At 41.7% G+C, this 25,517-nt stretch overlaps 1 protein-coding gene across 3 annotated transcripts in view; it reads left to right on the top strand.

Moving 5' to 3' along the window:
• The window catches only part of INTS4 (integrator complex subunit 4), a 112,484-nt gene extending 92,152 nt beyond the window's left edge, over positions 1-20,332 (top strand). For all 3 annotated transcript variants that reach the window (XM_033405800.2, XM_004279834.4, XM_049713610.1), the window contains 7 exons: positions 445-525; positions 2,374-2,504; positions 8,299-8,358; positions 10,127-10,286; positions 10,512-10,655; positions 15,214-15,334; positions 19,081-20,332. In XM_033405800.2, the coding sequence (XP_033261691.1) occupies positions 445-525; positions 2,374-2,504; positions 8,299-8,358; positions 10,127-10,286; positions 10,512-10,655; positions 15,214-15,334; positions 19,081-19,259 (876 nt within the window). In that variant the 3' untranslated portion in view covers positions 19,260-20,332. The remainder of the gene's footprint in view (positions 1-444; positions 526-2,373; positions 2,505-8,298; positions 8,359-10,126; positions 10,287-10,511; positions 10,656-15,213; positions 15,335-19,080) is intronic.
• The last annotated feature ends 5,185 nt before the right edge of the window (positions 20,333-25,517 follow it).

Here is a 25,517-nt window from a genome sequence, read left to right as displayed (position 1 = left end):
TCTTGTTCGAGTATGTTGGTAAGGTGATGGGGCTGTTCAAAGGATAGAGAGCATGGAGCAAAGAAAAAGGAACTAAGTCAGGGAAGAAGGGTCTAGGCAGTCTGGTTAGTCCAGTGACTCTGGGATCAAGGAGGTCCCAGAGCCTCAGAAGCCTGGCTTGCCTGGACATTCTTGGTGAGGCCTTCATGGCTCCTGCACTCTGCTTGCAAGCTCTGGTCTGGAACATAGGGTCTTTGGGCCAAGAATTGAATGGGGAGGAGTTCATTTGGCCCAAATCATTGGTCTCCTCTCTGTCCATAATAGGTAGGGCTTATTGGCCTAAAAGAATAAGAGTGAGAGGAAGTCTTGATCACAGTAAATTTTCAAAGCAAAACAGACACTTAAGTCTCAAATTATATGGCAGTCTTTTTGACCTCTGTGTTCTGTCCTCTCCTGATTTGTTAGGCCTTGCAGGAAAAGCTGTGGAATGTGGCTGCCCCTTTGTATTTGAAGCAGAGTGATTTGGCCTCAGCAGCAGCAAAACAGGTAAGCTTATTGAGACCTTCTCCTCAGGTGGATCTCTGTCCAGATCTCTGTCCAGAAATTGCATTGTCTAAGTTAGAGTCAGAGGCCTTCACAAGGCTCTGCTGTGGCCTCCCCATTTTTAGCCTGTGTCAGAAGTTAGTGATACGAGAAGCAGCATAATTAGGGGACACAGCACTGGCTTTAGAGTCAGGGGACTTGGGTTCTGTTCCCATGTCTGCCTCTAATTTGTTGGGTGGTGTTGAGCAGGTTACTTAAACCTCCCTGATTTCTAAGATTTCTTTTGTGTTCTAAAATATTATTAGTTTGTATTTCAGATATACTAAAATCCAATAAATACTATCATGAATCTTTCATCTGAAAATGTAGCTGAATTCATTTTGAGGTGGTTATATTTTTAGCCTGTACCATCTCTCTTTCTCTCTCTTTTCTTTAACCATCTCTTGAATATTTAAAGGTCTTTTTTTTCCTCCTCAGTTCATTAAGTAGCATTTAATTTTACTTGCCTTAAGTTTATTTCTTTCTAGTTTTGAGCAATTTCCCTTCATTCTTGGGTATTGGGATTTGGTGAACTCTTCTGGGTCATGTCTTCCCAATAGTAAGTCTGTATATGACTAATTACAACCCTGTAGAAAGATAATGATGGTGACTATGATTGTTACATTACAGTTCACTAAATGATTTCAGGTCTATTTTAATTAGCCCTCATAATAATCCCATTAGGTTGGAATAAGTATTAAGTCCATTTTACAGATGAAACAACGCTCAGCAAGGTTATATTCGTAGAGCTATAGGTAGTAAGTCAGGAACTTGAGCTCAGGTACTCTGATACCCAGAGTCTGTTTTCTTTCCACTACTCTGCTTCATCTCTCATCTAATCTAGACTCCCTTTCAGACCTGCCATGTGGCTTATTGTAGGGGAGTAGAACTTAATGACAACAGAACACCAATAGGCCATGTTGGGAGGGATGGGACAGGGAGCAGTAGTCTGGAAGAAAGAGAAAGCAATTACCATTGCTGTGTGACAGTTACTGTGCTAAGCACCTTCCATACCCCATTTAATCCTTTAAATTTTATGATGTTGGTGCTGTTTCTTCTGCATTTACAGATAGGGAAACTGAGGCACCATGTAATTAGGAAACTTATCTTACTGTTAGTTGTAGAAGACAGCTGACGGGGCTCTGACTCCAAAGCCTTCAATGGGAGGCAAGCATCATTGCCTGCCATCATTGCTTGCCTCCCATTGAAGAAAGGGAAGGGAAAGAGAAGCATCATTCGGGGGGGAGTCGCTGACTTGGATAGAACAGAGCGAGAGCTTAAGGTGCACTGGGCTTGAGCTGAGGTCACTGACATTATTTTCTGCACTGATTCCCTCCCTAAAATCCCTCTGAGAGACCAGGCCCATAGAACAGTCTGGATGGCTAACAGGTGGTCAATGGTTCCTAATACTAAGTTCTTGAGGACTTTTCCTGAGGATTACGTTTCCATACGTATTCATTTGCCACCACATCACAGTGAATTTGCTTTAGTTACAAGCAGTGCTTTACAGTTTTATCAGTGTTTAAACTTTCATATCTTTATATCATCAGCTAAGATGATATTACCAGATGGAAGTTTGTTTTTTTAATTGACAAAATAATTTATTCTCTCAACATGTATATTAATTTCTCTCAAATTACACTAGTTTCTCTCAACATAGGCACTTAAAAATCTCAGTTCAGAATTAAAACATAGGCATTAAAAAAGCACTCTGTTCAGATCTGGTTTCACTTAGAATCCTGTGCTGCTCTTTGCTCTTAAGTAAGACTATAATGATATTTTTGCTGCTTATTACTTACCTTTTCCTTATAGATCATGGAAGAAACCTACAAAATGGAGTTCATGTATAGTGGCGTGGAGAACAAGCAGGTGGTGATTATCCATCACATGAGGCTGCAGGCCAAAGCCTTGCAACTTATAGTAACAGCACGGACTGCTCGAGGGTAAGATGTGTGGTTGGTGAAAAAGGGTGGCTGAGTCCTTTTAAAGACACTTAAAACTGCATTCAGAGATCTCACCAAGGTTAATGATGTGTGAAATAATATTTAGGAAAGACTACCTAAGGGATATACAAGCTCTTCATTTTTTCAGATATTCCAAGTTACATTCTTGGATCAGATTAGATCCCTGGAGAAACCCTTTGGTGGCTCTCCATTGCCTACAACACAACATAGGGCTTCATCTGGCAACAAGGCATTCTGTATAGTCCTTGATAGATTTCTTTAAGAATATAGTGCCAGAACCACTTTTTTTCTCTTCTGATGGGACTAGTGCTCTATCTTAGGCAGTAAAGACAAATTATGAGAATGCATGGTGCTGTGAGACTACTTTGTTCAAATCCTGACTCCCTACTTACTTGTTGTTTGATTACAGACAGGTTTTTTTTAGCCTCTCTGTGCCTTGTTTTCCTGTTTGTAAAATGAGAACCATGACAGCATCTATCTCATGGGGTTTCTGTGAAAAATGAATGGGATAATACATGTAAAAGCACTTAGCATGGTACTTAGTACATAGTAAGAGCTCATTATAATTGTAGCTGTTAGACTTTCTGATAATGAGAATTGCTATATTTCATTGATTCTAAAATGCACATTTAAAAATTTTACTTCTTGAAATCAGATATTTTGATGGTGTGCCGTAGTTTGAAAGTGTTTTTGTTTCTTGGTGTTTCATAAAATAAAGGTGCATCTTAAGAATAATGGCACCACGGATTTAATGTAATATAGTACTTAGGAAACTCGTTATCAGACAGGAGACACATTTGATGCTCAGTCCACCAGTTGTGTCAGCCTAAAAATAGTGTAGAGAAATAAATATGAGTGTTTAAGTAAGCACTGAAAAATACATTAAAAGGAACATTGTATTATTTTATTTCTTTGCTTATCTTGATAGTGACCTGATAAACTCAGGTAGTGATTTAATCTTAGAGATAGCCATACATTCATTTAACAAATGTTTAATTCCTGCTATGTGCCAGTCACAGCTGAGAAAAGATAGGTACTTGTGCTGGCATCTACACTTTTTTTTTTTTTTTTTGCGGTACGCGGGCCTCTCACTGTTGTGGCCTCTCCCGTTGCGGAGCACAGGCTCCAGACGCACAGGCTCAGCGGCCATGGCTCACAGGCCCAGCTGCTCCGCGGCATGTGGGATCTTCCCGGACCGGGGCACGAACCCGTGTCCCCTGCATCGGCAGGCGGACTCTCAACCACTGTGCCACCAGGGAAGCCCTACGCATTTTTATTTAAAGAAAATAAATATCTTTTTCAGTTTATGTATGATTACTGTAAAACTTTAAATATTGCAGATTAAGTGAACATTCTGTTCTCTGGTAATCTACCCCTTGTAAAACAAATGACTAAAAGTGTAGATTATAAATGCGTGTATTAGCGTAAATCGAATCATAATATACTTGGCTGTTCTGCCATATTTTCATTTCATTCAACAATATAATATTTCGTATTTCCATGTCATTGTATAAAGATTCCAATATATTTGGTGTTTACTCATGCTATATTATTTTATATTTTCCATTTGTATGCATACCTGCTTCTTTTTCTTTTTCCTTGATTTTTGCTGGAAATTTTTTATTGTTTTGTTTCTTTCTTCTTCCAGGGGTTTGAAAGTTCTGTACCCTAATTTTAACCTATTCAAGTGAGAGGCAGTAGAACATAATGATTAAGAGGGCTGGGGTGCCTCATTGATTTGATTCAGATCTTGACTCCACCATTTGCAAACTTAGTGACCTTGGACAAGTTACTTAAGAACTTGTGTCTCAGTTTATTTCCCATAAGTTAAACTGGGATAATAATAGTACTTGCTTCTCTGTCATAGGGTTATTGTAAGGATTATTGAATTATTATATGTAAAGCCCTTAAAATACTGCCTGACACATTAAGAGTAAACACTTGACAAATGTTAGCTCATTTTAGTTGTATAAATAGTATTTTTACTCATATATATATATATATATATATAAATTTTTTTTTTTATTTTTGGCTGTGTTGGGTCCTTGTTGCTGTGCACGGGCTTTCTTTTTGCAGCGAGCAGGGGCTACTCTTCGTTGCGTTGCACGGGCTTCTCATTGCAGTGGCTTCTCTTTGTTGCAGAGCACGGGCTCTAGAGCACAGGCTCAGTAGTTGTGGCGCACGGGTGTAGTTGCTCCACGACATGTGGGACCTTCCCGGACCAGGGCTCGAACCTGTGTCCCCTACACTGGCTGGCGGATTCTTAACCACTGTGCCACCAGGGAATCCCTACCCTTATATTTTTAATAAACAGATTGACCTTATATTTTTCAGCATTAAAAAATAGAATTTATGATCATCTCTATCAAGACCATATCTAATCAAAATGAAAGTTTTAGTGTATTTTTATTTGATTGTTTCATGCTGTTAAATAATTTAGAATTTAGTTTCAGATTGTTCTTTTTTTTTTTTTGTGGTACACGGGCCTCTCACTGCTGTGGCCCCTCCCACCGCGGAGCACAGGCCCCGGACGCGCAGGCCCAGCGGCCATGGCTCATGGGCCCAGCCGCTCCACGGCATGCGGGATCCTCCCGGACCGGGGCGCCAACCTGTGTCCCCTGCATCGGCAGGCGGACTCTCAACCACTGTGCCACCAGGGAAGCCCTCAGATTGTTCTTTTTTTAAATTGAAGTATAGTTGGTATACAATATTAGTTTCAGGTGTACAGCATAGTGATTCAGTATTTTTACAGATTATACTCCATTAAAAGTTATTATAAGTTAATGGCTATAATTCCCTGTGCTGTACAATATATTGGATTATGGTTTTTAACGTATCTCTTATTTTAAGAATTCTTTCTTAAAATAACATTACTCTTTATATGTACATTATCAAAATAATTTAGCTCCAGCTTACCCACCACTGTTCTTTTTGTATCACAATTGCCTTTTAAAATTCCTTGTTCTAATTCACCATTTATCTGACTGGAACACATTCGCTAGTATTGTTTTTCAGAGTAAGTATATAAGTAGTATACTCATTGAGACTTCGCATATCTAAAACTGCCTTTCTTTTGCTCTCATACATAATTGGAATTCTTTCAGAACTCTGTTAATATTGCTATGTTACCTTTTAGTATTTAATGTTACAGTTAAGATGTCTGATGTCTGTCTGGTTCTCTTTCCTTTGTAGTTAGCTTATTTTTCATGGCTCAAAGCTGTAAAGTTTTCTTTTTAGAATTCAGAAATTTCATCAGGATATGTCTAGTTATGTGTTTCCTTTCATTATTCTTACTGACTTTTAATGGGACTTCGAAGTCTCAGCTCTGTTTTATCTCAGGGATTTTTTCCCTCTATTATTTCTTTAATTACTACTTCTTCCATCCACTCCAGTCTGCCATACTAGATATTGTATCTTCTGGATCTATTTTCCCTATATCTTATCTTTTCTCTCACAATTTCAGTTTCTTTTTCTACTTTGTATTCTGAGTAAATTCCTCAACGTACTCTTTTAATTTACCATTTCAGTTTTCATCATTTTTCATTCTAGTGTTCTTCAGTTGTTGAGTTGATTTCATTATTATCATTTCCAAGTGTGCTTTCTTCTGTGTACCTTTTTTGTAGCAGTTTTTCTCACTTTATCAATGCGATATCCTTTCAAATCTCCTCTTAAATCTTAATCAGGTTGTTTATTAGAATTTTAAAAAAAGCTTTCTGTGCTTTCTTCCCTTGACATTACCTCACTGAGGTCTGCTTGGTCTCCTTTACAGCTCCTTATCATCCTTATAACATCTAATAATTTTTCATTGTCTTTGAATACTTATAAGTGAAAGTTTAGACTAGTTTAAATTGGTAACTGGTATAGGTTTCCCCGACAGTTATAGGTCAATGTTTGGTTTCCCCTAGTGGGCCTCACTCTTACATTGAAAGTGGGGGTTCTGGGCTTCCTTGGTGGCGCAGTGGTTGCGAGTCCGCCTGCCGATGCAGGGGACGCGGATTCGTGCCCCGGTCCGGGAAGATCCCACATGCTGCGGAGCGGCTGGGCCCGTGAGCCATGGCCGCTGAGCCTGCGCGTCCGGAGCCCGTGCTCCGCAATGGGAGAGGCCACAACAGTGAGAGGCCCACATACTGCAAAAAAAAAAAAAAAAAAAGAAAGAAAGTGGAGGTTCTTAGTGCTAGAGGCCTACTTCATGTACGTACCATGTAGGTGAGGCTGCCTACTCTGCTTGGGGGTTGGGGAAGAGTTCCCAAATCTTTTTGTATTTTACTGCTTGGAAATTCTCCAAGTTGGTTGTACGTGAGCAAGCCAAAAAAGGTGCTACTTGGCCAAATTGCTTTCATTTCAGTCTCTGCTTAGCTGGAGTTCTCCCTTCCAGCCCTCTCATCCTAGGTGGTCTTTGGTTGGTTAACCTCACCAGCAAATTTCAGTTCCACTTCTAGTAGTTTGTCAGAGTTAAGAAAGTTTCAAGTGCTACCTGCTTTTTAGGAAAATAATTCAAATTAATGTTGGTTGTAGAGTACATTTCCATCTGCCATTTATCATTTATCCATTCAACAAATATTTATTGCATAGCTGCTTGTGTCAGGAAATACATGATGAATGATACAAAGTCCCTACTCTCATGGAGCTTACGGTTTAGTAGAAAAACTTGACTCGGTTATTAAGAACCTTGATACCATTCTCTTACATGTTTTTATATAAGGAAAGAGTATTTGTTTTTTCTTCACTGGAACTTTACTCCTTCAATTAATAATATATTAATGAAAATGAGTGGAACATTCCCTGCAGAAATTATAATAAACAAAATGCACAAAGATCAAAGGAAAAATCTGTTGTGTGATTAGTAAGTTATATTGGCCTGGCATGTTGCCTGGCTTATCTAGGTATACATTTAAGTTTTTACAGAAATGAAATACTCTAAGTACTACTTGACCAAAGAAGCCAAGATAGAGAAGAAAGCATATAGTCTGTGTCTGTGTGCAAAGTAGTAACAAAACTTTTTCCCCTTCTGCATGAAAATTTGACCTTTGGTTTCCAGATCTATTCCCTGGTAAGCTGATCGCATCAACTCTATTACTAGGTGACACTGCTATGGTAAAAATGATCTCTGAGAAAATTACATGTACACTAGAAGGAACTATCAGTGAACTATAATTACCTAATGCAGACACCATAGCTTTGGGCTTCATTGAATGCAGTGATTCTTGTAACTGAGCATATCCCTGTGGGGACCCTGGAAGGTATGCCTTTGGATTACTTCAAGAGATATTAGCACCTATGGAGCATGAGGCTTCTAAGTGAAGATGGTCTCCACATTCGCCTGGTGTAGATCTCATCTCCTTGAACCTGAGCTGTCAGTGGCAAGGTCAGAGCTCCCAGACAGCTATGTAGATGGTTGAATGGGCTGCTGCCAAGGACTCCTGCAGAGGAGGAATATGACATTGCACTGCCTGTAAGCTGTGCTTCTGTCCTATATCCTTACTGAATCTGGTGCCAAGTGTGGCCTGTGATAGTCTTTGAATTTGAATGTACATTGAGCCTAATGGGCACTGCAGTGTTTTAATTAGGTCTTGGGATCCTGGCAAATATTTCCCCCTAGGTCCATTAGGAGTCCTCTGTTTCTCTTACGGATAATTTTTATAGTATAATATGCTCATCGTCTTTTCTTGTGGGCTCAGGTTTCTGGAACTTTGGTCTTTACTCCTCAGTTCTCAGATTTCACAAGCAAATTACATGGGTTTTTGTTTGTTTTGTTGTTTTTTCTTTTCTACAGAGTTGACCCCTTATTTGGGATGTGTGAAAAATTTTTACAGGAAGTGGACTTTTTTCAGAGGTAAGTATTTCATCACCTTCTAGCTTATTAAATCTTGGTTATGTAAAGATCGTACTTACAGGGAAACGAGCAATCACAAGCCAGAACCTTTGGTTTAGCCCATGTAGCCAAGCTATTATGATACATGCAGTGTGCCCTAATTTGTATACAGGTGGCTCTCAGTATCCATGGGTTCTGCATTCATGGATATGGAGGGTTCGACTGTATTATTCCATTTTATATAAAGGACTTGAGCATCCGTGGATTTTGGTATTTGCAAGGGGTCCTGGAACCAATCCACCACAGATACTGAGAGATAACTGTATTTTCTTTACTGGTATATAAACTTCTTAGGTTAGCTAAACATACAACATAATAATAAAAACATTAGGAATGTTTTTGATTCAGCACTCAGCTGGGCCAGAAAAAGACAAATATTATGTGAGAAAACTCAAACTCTTGTTGAAAAATCACAACTTGTCTATTTTTCTTCACCATGGTTCTTAAACTTGCATATTTCTGTCTAATCTACAAAAATTGTTCCATCATTCTATAGGTAGCTTTTATTTTGTAGCATAGATATGTTTTCTCAGGATTCATTATGAAGTAAATCAGCTAAAACATATGCAGTCAATGAGTGGAAGGCTTGGTGAAACAGTGGGGGTCGAGGTAGTGACCTTGACTGTGACCTGTGGTATGCTGGCGATACAATACTGGGAAGAAGGCATTTATAGGATTTTAAAATCTAATATTTATTAAGTCTAATATTTCATTTTTTCACTCCTTGCTTCTACCCCCATGAACTTTACCAAACCTGGCTCTACAGGTTTGTATGACTCTACACTTTTCAGGCTTTTTTAATTTGGGTGATGATGGCTTCCTATAGGGCTGAGTTGCAATACTACTCTTCACCAATAGGAGCTGCTCTCTAGTAAATGATACAATCTAGCTTGACTCTTTAGATCCTGACTTCAAATCTCTACAAAGTCCATGCCTTACTTTTGGTTTTAGATTTTTTTTTTTAATTGAAGTATAGTTGGTTTACAATGTTGTATATGTTTCTGGTGTACAGCAAACTGATTTAGTTCAACATGGTTTTAGATTCTTTAAGGTGGAGAGTCTTGTTTTTGCACAGTTGGGTTGGAGAGATTTTTGGAAAGATGACAGCTCTGATTTGCCACAGATGAGGATCTGTTGTTAAGGGCTGCACATTCTTTCTTAATTCAGCCTCTGAGTCCCTATACTTATATCACCCCTCAGTGAAATATTTTTTGACTATCTCCTTCTACAAAGCAGAGTGCTGTGGAATCATTCAGAGCTGGGAGTAAGTTACTTAACTTTTTTTAAGCCTCAGTACAACATTATCCTCTCTGAATCTCAATGTTCCTATCAGTGATGCTCCATTAAGACAGGCTTTTTTTTCTCTTTTGCTCAGTATAATATCCCCAGTGTCTAGAATAGTACTTGGTAAGACCTAAAGACATATTTGTTATATTAATTAATGAATCTGTAATATGACAATAATAATTCTAACAATGCACAGGACTACTGGGAGGATTAAATAAGATAGTGTAAAACACTTAAGAGGATGCCTGGCATATATAGGTATTTAATAAGCAAGGCTATTATGATGGTCATGTCACTACAGCATAATTACATAGGTGCATGGCTTTCCTCGGTAACCATGAACTCCTCCAGTTCATCACTTTTCCTCCCTCAGGGCTTGGCAGAAGTTTGGGGCTCAGCCTGTGGTGAATGAATGCATAGTTGCTTCTGTTTGTTCCTTCAGGTGTTTCATCGCTGATTTGCCCCACCTGCAGGACAGCTTTGTGGACAAACTTCTTGACCTCATGCCCCGACTTATGACATCCAAACCTGCAGAAGTGGTCAAAATTCTACATACCATGCTGCGGCAGAGTACCTTCCTACACCTCCCCCTTCCAGAGCAGGTCAGTGTCTGTGTCATACCCCTTCAGGCGAAATCCATCCAGAGAGCATCCAAAACTGCTCATCTTGGTGATCTTCTTTGACCAGTGGAGGAGCTGGGTTAGGGCCTTTCCTCTGATTGACTAACATGTGTCCACCCATTAGATAAGGAGACAGAAAGGCAAGGACCATGTTTTGTTACCCAGAGATGACCTGGCTTTAGAATCGTATTTTCTTCTTGCTTACAGATCCACAAAGCCTCAGCCACCATTATTGAGCCAGCGGGCGAGTCAGACAACCCTTTGCGGTTTACCTCTGGGTTGGTGGTGGCCCTGGATGTCGATGCAACCCTGGAACATGTTCAGGATCCTCAGAGCACTGTGAAGGTCCAGGTCTGTCAGGTTTTGGTTCCCATGGAGCTTCTAAACTGACTTTGTGTTGGAACTTTTAACTTTAGCACCCCTGTAATCTCTACCTGAGCGACAGAAACTGGGGAGAGAGAAGAGATAAGTTTTTATGGACAAGAGCCTGGGCATGAATCCCAGCTCTACTGCTGAGTATGGTCTGGAGGAAGTTACTTTAAACTCTGGACCTTAGATTCTGCAACTGACAAATAGGAATAGTTGACATTGAAATGAAGTGATGTGTATAAAGTTCCTGGTCCCCAGTAAGGGTTCACTAAATGACAGGGCCGCTTCTATTCTTATAATGTGAAGTTAAGACTTGGTATTTTCAGGGCTATAAGCAAACTGTAATAAGTCCTTTTCCGGTTGAAGGTGGGTCAGCTTGGTGAATACAGTTTATGGGTGGGAAAAAGTAGTCACTAGGGAGTATTCTTTCCAAGTTAGATAGATGTACTAGAGAGACAGGAGAGATGCAGTATAGGCACTAAGCAATTTAACAGTCAGTAGTTAAGCCCCACTAAGAGTCCTACCCATTTACACCCCCTCCCTCCCTCCCTCCCTCCCTCCCTCCCTTCCATCCACCCATGCTTACTCTACTGCACATGCTAAGTGCTAGGCAAGCATGTCAGAATTCGTGCCCTGAGGATGCTTAGTTTCAGGGAGAGACAGACAAATGGACAGGCAGTTGTAAAACAGAAGTTCAGTCATCAGTTCCAACAGGCACAGGATGAATTAAGAATGTCATGGCCGCTTATTAAATCCTGATTGCTCACACAACATAGATCTAACTTGGGGAGCCACTTGCAGCACTGCCTCCTGAAATGAGACCTAACTTTTTAAATAACCTGACCTATTCTCAAGACTAAGAGACTGGGACTTCCCTGGTGGTGCAGTGGATAAGACTCCGCGCTCCCAATGCAGGGGGCCCGCATTTGATCCCTGGTCAGGGAACTAGATCCCACATGCATGCCGCAACTAAGAGTTCACGTGCCTCAACTAGGGAGCCGCTTGCCGCAACCAAGGAGCCCGCCTGCCGCAACTAAGTGTTACTGAGTTCAAGCTCGCTCTGCTCACTGCACTACAGGCCAGTGAATCGGGAGATGAGGTGTTGAGACAAGGAATACGACTTTATTCGGAAAGCCGGCAGACCAAGAATATGGCAGACTAGTGTCTCTGAAAAACCATCTTATCTGGGTTTGGATGCCAGTTTCTTTTATAGAACAGAGAGGGGGAGGAGGTGAGGAAGTAAAGTAAAAAGGCCATAAGTTTTGCAAATGTCCCCTGGAATGGCTAGCCTCAGGGAGGGGATGGGTTAATTTCTTCTTTCTTGCAGCCACCCACAGGTGGACAGGGTCAGGATGCTTCCCCCAACAAAGGCACTTTGGTTTAACATTCAGGCAGAGGGACAGGGTTCCCCGAGGCAGGCCGTTATGTATAGACAGTATCCTTTTAGTGAACAACAGCAGGAAAGCAAAGGTTAAAGTAAAAGAAACAGGTCCAACATGTAGCCAGATTTGGCTCTTCTCTGTTACATAAGGAGCCCACGTAGGCAACTAAGGAGCCCGCGAGCCGCAACTAAGACCCAGCACAACCAACCAACCAACCAACGAAATAAATATAGAAAATAAAGATTAAAAAAAAAAAAAAAAAAGAATAAGAGACTGGTTCAGTGAGATAATGGACCGATCTACCGACTTAGCTTCTGGATTGTGAAGCTTCTTAGAAGTTTCAAAGGCAGGAATGAAGGGGAACATAATACACCACCCCAAAATAAGCCTTTTTGGCCTAAGGATTATTTTGGGATGATTATTTTTGAGAGGCTGTAGACTGGAAACAGAGTAGAATTGCCTTTTTGTGAGGGAAATTTACATTTATAAGGGAAATCTCCATTTGTTAAGGTATCCCCCTCTCGGTACCAGAAAGGGAAGCAAGACTAAATCTCTAGAAATTCATCAGTGAAAACTATGCCAACTTAAATTTGCATAACACTCGTACCCTTGATTATTGTGTTTTACCTGATAACCTCCCATAACAGGCTCCCTTCCTCTTCAACATCTTTCTTTTGTTTTTAGCTGAATATGGTATTTAAGGTGATGGCTTGGTTAGTTTCAGGGAGTTACTCAGTTTTCCTAGGTCTCTTCCTTATATAGAGGAGACATATTTGTTATTAACTTCTATTTGTTTTTCTCCTGTTAATCTGCCTTTTATTATAGCAGGGTCTCAGCCAAGAACCTAGAAGGTTAGAGGGGAAATTAATTTTTCTCCCCTACAGGGTTATTTCCAGTTTTGGCTACTATAAAAACATTCTGCAATATACTTAAAAAAATATATATATATATATATACACACACACACATATATATATACATATGTGTGTATATATACATATATGTGTGTGTGTGTGTGTGTGTGTGTATATATATATATATATATATAAATTATAAAGAATACTATGGAGAAGCCCTTAATTTGTAGAGTGTGACTAAGGAAGAGAAAGACTTTGTGGAGATACTGTTACATGGATGAGATAAAGGATGATTAAGAACAAAGGATAGAGGTATTCCAAGCAGAAGGAATATGAATAAAAGTTAGGGATGCAAGCACCTGCAGTAAGTACAGAAAAATAGCCTGGAGCAGGCAGGGTCGGCTTCCTGGAAGAGAGTCAGGATGAATCAGGCCCTGAAGACGGTTAATATTTACCTATGGTGACAGTAGAGGAAAAAAATCTTCTGGCTTCCCAGCAGGAATTATTAGAAATCATGAGGCCTACAGAGAACTAACTCTGAGCTGCAGTTTTATTGGATGGCAGTTTTTTGTTTGTTGGTTTGTTTCCCCCTGTCTACCGAAAAAAAAAATGCACAACGTAGAATTTGAGAGTTATGTTTTTTTTGGCAGACGTTCTTAGATTGCAGGTATAGATTGTCGCAAGCCTGGGAGACAGCATCTCAGATAAATGCTGAGAAAACTGTTCCGAAGAGGAAGGGGGAAACAAGGATATATAGGAGTTTTTGCAACACCACCAGGTAGCCGGAACAAAAGACTACTGTTAATAAAAGAAAACTAGATATCTCAAGTTAAGGAATTTGGCACTTTTCTACATAAGGGAAGATGCAAGAGTCTGGACTCATTGAAATCATTCCTTTGATATGCACCTCAGCTCTCTGGGGCCAGTATCCTGTGTTTCCTCTTCCCGAGTTTCCTCAAGCTGCACCATTTGGGGTGGCTGCAGTCTAATGACTGCGGTCATTCCTTGTTTCCTTCCTCAGTTCCCTCAGGGCTCACTGCTGGAGGGTGGCTGCGGTTGCTGATGGCCCAAAATCCTTTGTTTACTGATGTGGTGGGCAGTGTTTTATTTCTCAGCCCCAAAGTTAGTGGTTCTCCACCCGAGCTGTACTTTAGAATTATACAGAAAGTGTTAAAAAGTACTGATGCACGGGGCCTCAGCCTACACCAGTTAAATCAGAATCCTGAGAGTAGGGCCCATGACTACCAGTATTTTTTATTTAAGAGCTCATAGGTGATTCTAATGTGCAGCCCGGGTTGAGAACCCCTGTTTCACATTGTCCCTGGAAAAAGTTCGCTGACCAATTGAGCATAAATGAGATTGCAGGTATAGATAATTTTAAGGATCACCTGCTACACTCTACTGAAAGATCACCTTCAGAGTAGCTCTGCTACATGCATGGCCAGACTGTTTAGATACCTCTGCAGGCTGGGAGATGAGGAACTCGCTGCTTAGTCATGGGACAGCTCTGACAGTAGGAAAGCATTGTCCAGTTCAGCTACCATGCCCCAACACTTCCGGACAGATGAGATTATGGGGCAGGTGGGCTGAGACATGCCTCCCCAGAGTTTCAAAGTTGAAAGACCTGTGTGGTCCCTACTTTACCCCATCAGTGTATTCCCATAGCCCAGGACCTATGTGTTTGTAGGATATGCTTCATTTGTTCATTTAGCTCATTTGTACACTGTGCAGTATATAATAATAGGCCCTCTACACAGATAGCTGTGAGGTCCCCCTGGGTGTTGAGGAGAGCTCTTTGGCAGCTTGTAAGATGTGAAGAACTGGCCAGTGATTTGAGCACTGAGCACTGTCTCTGTAGAAAGAGACAGATAAACAGCTTCCTAGCTGCTTATGATCTAGTGGAGAGTTACAGAATTATTCTTAATCTTTGGTAGTTGGTGATGGATCCTGGGCCATGATATGATTTGGAGCCAGAGGAAGGAGAGTCATCCTGATGGGGGTGTCTGAGAAGGCTTTTCACATCAGGATTAATATTTTAACCTATCCATGTACTTAATAGAGGCACTTTATTCCTGTCCCTCATTCACCATGAATTCAGGAAACATTTATCACATACTGCTTTGTACTGGGGAGGGGGTAGAGAGATTTCGACAATGTTGTCCTCCCCTCCAGGAGCAGTTTTGTATGAAGGGTAGTGTCTTCTTTTCCTCCTGTTTTGGGGTTCACAGCAGATGTCACCAGCAATTCTGTTAAAAGCTCATGGCTCTTCTGCCTCTTTTTCTCATTTCTGTCACCTCTTAGGTCTCATATCCAGATGGCCAAGCTCAGATGATCCACCCTAAGCCGGCAGACTTTCGGAATCCTGGCCCAGGGCGGCACCGGCTTATCACTCAGGTGTACCTCTCCCACACTGCCTGGACAGGTAAGGAGTCAGTGGGCCAAGGCTTTTTTTTTTTTTTTTGTAGTTTGAAAAATACGTGATTGAACCAGGCCTGCTGAGGGTTGAACTTGATTTCTTAAGGAGCCTGAAAGCAGTAGAATGGAGTCTCACTGAAAGAACTGTGGGCTGGACACCAGGAGACTATTTTCTTATCCTAACACTGCCACTGACTTGCTGTGTACACTTGGGCAAGCTACTCTCCCTTCTGAATCTGTTTCCTCACCTTTCAAATTAAGATAACGGTTCTTTACTACTTAATTCTGAGGACTATTCTGTCTGGAAATTAAAGTTTTATATTTCTTACCAGAAATTTAAAATCACTCTTTTTTGTATATGAACAATACAGTTCATTCCCCCAGAACAAGTAAAATGACAACTGTTCTTGCCTTCCCTTCCCACATGGGCTGGTTTGTGCGATAATGCAAAGTAAGGTGATCTATTCCTATTTTACCCTCCCATACAGCAACTGAGAAGAACCTTGATAATTTGAGAAAACACATGGAGGTTACATAAGTATTTTTCTTTCATTTGTAAAGAATAAAACGAGAGAATACAAGTGCAATGACATTACACTTCCAAAGCCTGTAAGGCTGCTTTGGAAACTGAAAAAGACTCAGTCTGCAGAACCTAAAATGTGGGAGAGAATTGGCCTCGGTGGTGTTGCCTACGTCGTTGAAGGTGATTCAGAAGCATGGTTGTTACTGGAGAAGGTGTTCAATACCACCAAATCTGGTTTCTTTTAGAAATAGGTGGACGCCTTCTGGAATTTTATTTCACTGTATTTTTGAATACATGAGTAACTGTTTATTGCCATTATTAATGGTTTTCCTCTGTCAAGGGTGTTAGGCAGGTATAGATGACGTTATAAAGTTTTCACAAAGAGGAAGTGGTGCTGTTGAGTGTCAGGGCAGCCCCTTCGGGGGTCCAGCGGGCCTGGCAAAATTGAGGGAGCAGATCCAGCAATGCTTGTACAGAGAATCTGTCTCCCTGAGTGTCCCTCAATCCATATCCTTGCTGCCTGGAATGTTCTGCACTGTTTGCCACAGTGCAAGTCCACAGAAATGTAGTGTTCCTTATTTTAATCTCTTGTGGTGAAGGGATCCTAGATATGGGGAAAGAAATGCTGTGGGACAGCGTTGTTTTACAGGGTTAAGACTGAGGGAAGCAAAACAACATGTTAGAGCTCAGAAGAGCTTGAAAGGTAGGTTTTGAGGGGCATATTGACTTGCCCCTGGTCACACAGCAGGTCATTGCCTGAACCAGGCCTACAATTCGGGCTGTCCTGAGCCTGAAGAATTGTAATTCATCCAGGATCACCTCCTCTGAGAGGTTGCTACCTAGTCACAATTACAAATATCTATTTTAATTCTCGGCTCAGCACTTACTAGTGTCAGATGTTTTCTCATTTGTTTATTGACTTTCTCTCCAATCAGAATGTAGGCTCCTTGAGAACAGGGGACTTGCTCGTCATCTTTAACCTCTGTGTCCCTAGTGCCTGACGTGGAGTAGGTGCTCAACAAATAATGAAAACTGAATATAGGATTTTAAATTTGCAATTAAAATTCATTTAACTCTTAGACAGCTGTGTGGTGGGAATTAGTATTCTGCTCTTAATTTTGTAGATGCATGAGTGAAGGCCCGTGTAGCTGAATAGTAATGGCACTGAGGCTGGCTCACAGATTTCCTAACTCCTAAATCCCTTGTTTCCTTCACTGTGCCATCCTCCCATCTGACCTGGGACACTAAAGTGAAAATGTGTTCTCATTCTGAAGGTGCCAGCACCTCTTTCTCCTAATCCAGGAGATGGTGCCTGGTATTGGTAAGGGGTCCTCCATCTAGTCCCTCAGCTCCCTACCAAGGGCCTCTCCTTTGGGAGACAGAACGCTGCCAGGTCACAAGGTTTGAGTCGCATAGACGAGTTTCCAAATTCTGCCTTACTTGCTGTGTGATCCTGAGACAGTTATTTAACCTCTCTATCTCATTTTGCTTTAAGATTGGAGTAATAATATATACCTCATAAAGACATATTCTTCCAAGCATGATAAATAGGTTGCATGATTTGTCCCAGATGATCTTTTGTCTCTTTTTCCCACTGTCTTTTCCCTCTTGTTTCTTCTCCCTGCTCCCTTCCGCTGCTGGCAGTGGCTTGAATTGCCACTCTTCCCACGTGCTGGTGAGAAAAGGCATAATGACCAGATGGAGTTTAGTCCTCTGACCTGGGTTTAGTCCTCTGACCTTACCAGTATTTGTCTCCTGAAAGTGCTATGAGAGCCAGGGCTAGATTGTGGTTTAGGGGTTCGCAATAGCCATCTAGGACAAGAAAGGAGAGCGTAGTGGGAGAGCTGATACTGGAGCCTAGTACCAGAAAGCAGTGCTAGTTTCATTACAGATACACTCCAGGCTGGTAAAAGGCCCCATGTGAAAAGGTGATGCTGAGGTTGGTTGCTCTCTGGGGTTGGCTAGGTTGCTCTGGTTGCCTGCCAGCCTTTCCCTTCCTGGAGGACAGCAATCTAGTCTGTATTCTGATCCCTAGGGAGAAGTCTGGAAGTAGCCAGGAACACATCTGGGGAGGCATTGAGAAGTCCTGGGACCTTTGCCCTTGTTCATTTAGATCCATCCAGCCCTCATTCCTGCCCTGTAAACCTCTTAGCCTTGGGCTCATCTTTAATACTTACACCTTTCATGAGATTACCCAGTCACACAAAATCAAGGAGGACACCCAAGCTAGCGGTGTTCTTGGCCTCTGCACTTGCCCTTAGGTTTTTCTGAAATCCTCTCCCCCTTTATGGAAGCCACATGGTGAATAGAAAGATTAGTTGCTTCAATTTATGAACTAAGCTCAAATTCTGTCACTGGTGTGGATTTGGGTAGTCATTTAGAACCTCTCAGAGTCTTGGGACTTTTTTGGGATTGTGACAGTCTTTCTTTCATGGTGTGGCAGGGTAAGAACTCTTGGAGTTATGTGCTTGGCACAGAGCAGGTGTTCCATTCCAAAGCATTCCTGAGCTCCCTCCTCAGTACTTCCTATGGACTCGAGTGTGCACTGTGCTCCAGTGCAACTGTCTCTGCCTCCTCAGCCAAACAGCAATTTGAGGGAGGTCTCATTTATTTTTGCTGGGGCCTGCCACATGAAGACACCAGATCAGTATTGTAATGTCATGTCATGAAAGAACGGAAGGTTCAGTGGCGTGATTTTAGGTCCCTGAAATATATTCCTGTTCAGTAGTGAGAGTTTTCTGTCCGAACTATTTCTTTAGTGAAAGGCTTCCTCTCCGCTAATGCAGTAGAATCCACTGTGCATGTAGCCCTCAGGCCTGAGATCAGCTGTGCAGAAAGGCATGATTATCTGGGTACAAGAATTGGCCACATGCATGTACTTTGTGACCCTCTGTCTTGAGGCTGGAAGGCCTCTGTGGAAGAGGCCTTTTTAGCTTGCTCTCTGAACATCTCAGCAGCATGGCTCTGAGCTGCGGGGAGCCCAAGAGACCGGAGGAGGAGGTAGCAGTGGCAGAGAAGCAGCAGTACATCTGCAGGCTTAGGAACAGCCTCACAATATTCAGGCTGGAAAAGTGTTTTTGTATGCTGATGGGGGAAAGGAGGGATGCAGACAGATGAAGAAATGTTCTTGAAACCCTACTGCTTCTATCTTTGATGTTGCTTTTACTTGACATTTCATCCCAATTCCTAGGCGTTGCCCCATCAGAGGATTTTTGTCTTTTTTTTTCTAGAACCGTGCCAGGTGGAAGTGAGACTGCTGCTGGCCTACAACTCCAGTTCACGCATTCCAAAATCCCCCTGGATTGAGGGTGGTGAGATGTCATCCCAGGTGGAAACCAGCATCGAGGGCACCATCCCCTTCAGCAAGTCTGTAAAAGTTTACATAATGCCCAAACCCGCAAGGCGCTGAGTCACAAGTAGTCTTTACAGCCGTGGCCTAGAAGGCCCTTCTTGGGGTCAGAGTGAGCCAGAAGCCTGGAGCATTTCACCTGGACATGGTATATAGGCATAAGGAAGAACATGTGACCCTTATAGTCTTATCTGGTATCAAACATTGGATAAATTATTTTGCATTAAGAAAACAAAAACCTTCAAGTCTATCCCATCCCCCACCCCCTACCTCCCTAGCCTTGCCCCCAGTAAAGTTGAGACACCAAGCTGTCCTAGTTCCTGGTCCTTAAAGAAATCTGTGTGGCTATAGGTTCAACATTTATACCGCAGGCCTACATTCTTCGGGTGTGAAACAAAAAGATCCAATTTTCTAGCCCCTTCCAAAGAACCAGTTATTGGAGCCGTAATCTTATTTCTTAAAGCAATAGTCTGTTTGCCAGGGCCAACTCCAAAGCAGCTTTCACAGCTGTACTTTTTCACCACCGACAGTTCCTGAAGGGCCCTAGACTTTCGTTATCTTGCTGAGAGCCTCCTTCCTTAACTCAGGCAATAGCTGGCCAAGGACTGAATGAACAGCTGAAGAATGAATCACTTTCATCCCTCAGGGAAATTCTTGATCTTGCCTGCCGTTATCCTTAGAACAAAAATATGAGAGAAGGGCCATATTTTACAAAAGAAACCAGGATTATGGGAAAGAGGGACCTAGTGTAAGAAACAAAGTCATTTCCCACTACTTCTCTGATGACTCCAGCGTTGCAGCTGCGTGTGAGCTGAAGGTGCAGCAGGGGTCTAAGAACAGTAAAGGCTCCAGAGATGTGAACCACGTGAAGGCCTGTGCTATGTTCTTTACCTGTCATTTTATCCTTGCAACAGCCAAGTGAGACTAAGAGGTTAAGTCACTGGTAGGAAAACTGTAATAACACCTTTACTCGTTCAAATCCAAGATGATTCCAAAGGCCTGAGCTATACCATATGGAAAAGAACCTTCAAATTTTCTCTCTGTGCCTCAGTTTTTTCATCTGTAAAACAGAGGTAATTATACCTTAAGTGTTGTTGAATGGGTTTAATTAAATAATGCTTGGCAAATCTGAATCTGTGGCCAGTCTTGATCATATTTGGTACTTGGAAAGCTAATAAAAATAATAAGAGCATAAAATTACTCAGAGGCAGAGCTGGAATTTGAATTCAAGCATGTTTGACTTTTGGTTTAATATACCTAATGTGTGCCCAGCAGTGTTGTAAGCCATTTACATGAATTAACTCATTTAATCCTCAAAACTACCCTATGAAGTAGGTACTGTTACATTTATTCTATAAACAAGGCAGTTGAAGTTCAGAGAACTTAAAGAAACCAGGATTATGAGAAAGAGGGATCCACTATAAGAAATAATATTGTGAACTACATCTCTGATGACTACAGTGTTGGAGCTGCCTAGTTGGCCTAGGACACACAACTAGTAAATGACAGAGCTGGGATTTGAACCCAGGCAGTCTGGCTCTGGGAGGTTATAACTGCTATAGAGGGACTAAGGGAAGAAGATCACCTCCATGGGATTTACTTTTCTCGTGTGCTCGCCTGTTTAGTACATCTCAGTGATGTGCCATCAGTGGGCTCTCATGTGTCAACAGATGCCCTAAAGAAAATTGCCTGCCTTGGAGATAAAATGAAGCTTAAAGCCAGGCTGAATCATACCATGGCCCTGACACAAAGCACCTAATGATGATTACTGAGTTGAAGCACAGATGAAAACATCAAGACTCATTGCTGCTAACTGAGCCTTTGATGCCATAGCTATAGAAAGCCTTCCAAGGGAAGAATATGCTGAATCCTTTTCAGATAACACTACTCCTTTTATAAAAATCCTTCTGGGTCATTCCCCATTTTACAGGTGGGGAAACGGAGACTTAGAGGTAATGTCTTTCTCCTAAGGGGCAAGGGCGGGATTTGATCCCTAGGTCTTAAAACCCAAAATAGTACTTTTCCCACCAAAGGTGGAGAAAAACACGAAGGGGCAAAATTTACCTTAGTATCAGGATGAGTTTTTAAGAATTGAACGGGCTGCATTAGGAGCAGCCTTATTCTTACACTAATGAGCGTAAGAATTGAATGGGCTGCATTAGGAGATAAGGAGTTTTCCATGCTGGATGTGTTCAAGCAGAGGTTGAACAAGCTCCTGACAAGTTTGTTGTAAAGGAATTCAAGTATCATATGAGCAGCTGGGCTTAACCTTTTAAATTCCTTTTACTCTGAATTCTCTGTGAATTACGAGAATCTTGATTTTTCTGACAAAGACCTGGAAGGGAGCATAAAGATGGCTCCGGTGTGGCACCCTCATTTATAAGTGAATGTCCAAGCCCAGAGACACTGGGTTAGTAGAAGCAAGTCTGGAACCCAGGCCTCTCAGTCTAATATGGTTTTCACGACAGGGATCTGTTGTTATGCCTTTTCAGTGGCCAACCGTGTACCTCGTCAAAGCCAGAAACTGTCACATTGGACTCTATCCTTACGCCTCATATAAAACCAGCCATCAAGTCCTTTAGATTCTGCTTCCTTAAATGTTTCAATTCTCTTCTTGACTCGGTGTTTCTGTCCTGATGCAGCCTTCATCATCACTCCTAAGGTACGGGATTAGCTTCCTAATGAGCTGCCTGCTTCAAATCTTGCCTTGCCCCCTTCGGTCTACTCTTCACACAGCTGCCAGAGTAATCTTTCTAAAACCCGGATCTGATCACACCATTCCCCTGCTTTAACCCCCTTTAAGTGGGTCACTTCTGGCCCCAGGATAAAGTCTAAACTCCTATCCTTGAAGGCTCTTTATGCCCCTTGTGTCCTCTCCAGCCTCATACTCCGTGTCCCAAACATTCTCTACTTCTCCAGCTGTGGAGGATCATCTGTAGTTATTCCCAATACTTACCATGCTCTCTCTTGCTTCACACCTTTGCACTTGCTGAGCCCTGGAATGTGCTCTTCAGATTGTCTCCTATGGTTCTTTTCTTTTCATTCTTCAGGACTGAGCCTCATTCTGCAACCTATCTGTGTCTCCTGTGGGCTTGGTGCGTTGCACAGCCTCCTATACATTCTTCAAGCGTGGTATTTATTGCAGGTTCACAAATGCCAACCCCTGAAGCAGGTAGGCAGGGGAAAAAAAGGGGTCAGGTGGCTTTGTCAATCTAATAAATGCATCCTAGGTAATTTTCATGAATGTATTTTTCAAAATTATGAAAAATAATAATCCTTGTACAAATTAAAAAAGGGGGGGGTGTCAAGTGACCTGGAAGAAGATAACAGAGACTTGAGGAATCAGCACATTCTCTATCAGAAGAAGACAGTTGCTATTCAGCTCCACTCAGTTGTTCATAGGTATGGGCCTGGTGATGTCAGATTTTCTGATTCTTCCAGAGAAGTCAGAAACCTGCATTTTCATGTGAAAAATAACCACGTTAAAAATTTTGGTAACTAAATAAAGTAAATGTTAAAATTACTCTGAGACAAACAAAACCTGTCTCCAGGTAGATTTGTGCCAGTTTGAAACTTCTGCATCGTTACTGCATATTTACATGTCTGTTTCTTCCAACCAGTCTGTGAATAGCTAGACCTTAAGAATGTCTGTGTTGTATCCCCAGCATAGCTCCCGGCACATACCAGGCAAGGAAAGAAGGAATGAGCCCGTGAATCCAGAGCAAGGTTAGCTGTACCATGACATGCCTGCAAAACCCAGCCCTGAGAGTCAGGTTTCTGAAAGGACTTTATATTTGGCTTTGACATGATTGACCTCAGCAAACGGAATTATGGAGAAAGTACACACCTAGCACTTGGCAGACTGCTCGTCTTAGGAACCGCTCAAGCTAGAAGAAATTTAAGTGTGGGCAGAGTGAGGGCTGTGCAAGCAACTTACAAATTGAATCAAAGGGTTTAATGATTAAGACATGGGACTAAGTATAGTGTCATGGAAAAAGAGCTTCTCTCCAGGCTCTGCAAATTTCCAGCACTGACCATGCAGAACAGATTCAGAAGTAGGGGCTGTCAGCAGGTTCTATACAAAGTTTAATAACCTCACTGTCAGGTACTTCTGTCTCAAAGAAGTTTGTACTAAGTTCTGTTTAATGTAGAGACAACTCACTTAGGAACATTGATTACACCCACACCTAATTCAACACCCACTGGAGCTGTCTCATCTTACATTTGACAAAAAAATTTTTTTTATTGCATCAACCAGAGAAAGTCTAAATTTTATCAAACATCCTTCCTAGCTATATAAGTGTCTGGCTTTATGAGCTGAGGGAACTGAGATCTAGAAACATCCTGTCATCTGACAAATGGCTGGTTGTAGAAAGGGCACTGAGCAAGACCTTCTCAGACCTCTAGGCTGAGTCTCAGGTCTGTGAGGATCTCTCTCCCACGGGCCTCCTAAGGTGATAGAAAGAGATCAGGACACAGCATTGGGTTCTAATCCTGCCTTTGCCACTTTCTTGCTGGGTAAGCTTAGAAATTAGATCACTTTCCATTCCAATGGGCTTAGCTCATCTTTTCTTGCCAGGCCACATCTTAAGTTGCTGTTCAGTCTACGGATTGGCTGTCCTGAGGTCAGATGCCCAGTGGGGCCAGTCAGGCAACAGGATCATGTGGAGCAAAAATCAGCTTTCTGGGCTGTGGCTTCAACAGGGGCTGGGGTGGAGCAATTTTATTTAGTTATGACCATGATAGATAGACACCATACCTAATAAATAAAGAGTTCCCAAGTGTTTGGTGAATAAATGAACCTCTTCTTGTTCTTTAAGACTTGTGTTATGTCCTTAGTGATGTCTTCCCTAATTTTCCTCCCATTCTGGTAGGATAAGTTAGTCCACCCTTTGTGCCACCACTGGACCTTGTAACTAGTATAATGTTAGCACACTGTATCATTACTGTCTTGTTTATTTGTTTCTCTCTCACATAACTCCTGAGGGCAAGAACTATATCATTCCTGTACCCCTAGGATCCAGCAATAATTGGTCATAAGAATATTAGTAAGAGACTCTCAGTAAATGAATATAAAAGAGAAGTACTGAATAAATGAGAGAATAAAGTAGATAATTCCTTTGGGCTCCAACATTCTATGAATCTGTGAAATTATAAGCTGATATATTAAGAACCATAAAATGAAACCAGTTAGCTTTACACAGCAGCCCCATTAGGAGAAAGATACAATGGTTTCAGTTTATTGAGTCCTTACTACATGCCAATGTGCCAAGACTCTCTATGAATTACCCAACTTAACACCTATGATAACTCCAGGTACTAATATGATCCCTATCTGACAAATGAGAACAGTGAAACTCTGAGAGATTAAATAAATGCCCAACCGGTGAGTGGCCGTGAAAGCCACAGTTCAAAGCCAAGGCTATCTGACACCAAAGCTGATACTCATAACTCTTTAAAGAGGGGGAAAAATGAAAAATAAGGTAATGCTGATTACTATTATAATTCTGTCAGTCTATTCTAAGGCTTCACAAAGGCCACCTGGTGTTTAATAGAGCAAAGGCTATCCATGCCAGTAGGGACCACTAAAAGGCATTTAGTCCAGCCCCATCATTTTATAGTGAGGGAATCTGAGGCAGAGAGAACTATCTGGCAAGGCTCAGGTTTAGTTAGTAGAACAGCCTGCCTAGAACCCTAGTATCAAGGCAGAGCTCCTTTTACTGTTATTGAAGTGTTGCCTCAGTTCATTCAGGGCTCTGCTCATATGTCATTGCACAAAGACACTTTCCCTGACCACATATCTGAAATAGCCCCTCTCACTCTTTTTCTTATCTTGCTTTATTTTTCTTCATAACATTCTACTTATATTATTTGTTTACTTGTTTATTTTGCCCACTAGAATATAAGCTTCATGAGCACAAAATTTTATTGCTGTTTCTCTGGAGCCTATAGCAGTGCCTGGCATATAAGATACTTAATAAAAATTGGTTGAATTGATGACTAAACATTCCAAAGCATCAACTGCAATGTGATTTTAATGCACTGAAACTTTTCTTTGGCTTTCAAACTTCAAGTCAGAAGGCTTTCTTTATTTTTGCCTTTATTTTCGCTTACTTCTGGCCTAACATTTGCCACAATATTAAACTTTGGTAAACTTCTGTCTCCTCCCCTGATTTTCAGCCCCACCCCCCAGGACAAGGACCTTCCCTAAGTCATCCATGCATCCCAAAGCCTAACACAGGACCTGGCACGGGCAGCTGTTCAAAAATGCTTGGGGGGGGCTGGAGTGGACAGAGGTAAGAGTGACAGTCACAGGCA

Source organism: Orcinus orca, chromosome 8, assembly GCF_937001465.1.
Source record: "Orcinus orca chromosome 8, mOrcOrc1.1, whole genome shotgun sequence".
NCBI lineage: Eukaryota > Metazoa > Chordata > Mammalia > Artiodactyla > Delphinidae > Orcinus > Orcinus orca.
This window is presented reverse-complemented; position numbering and strand designations above follow the sequence as displayed.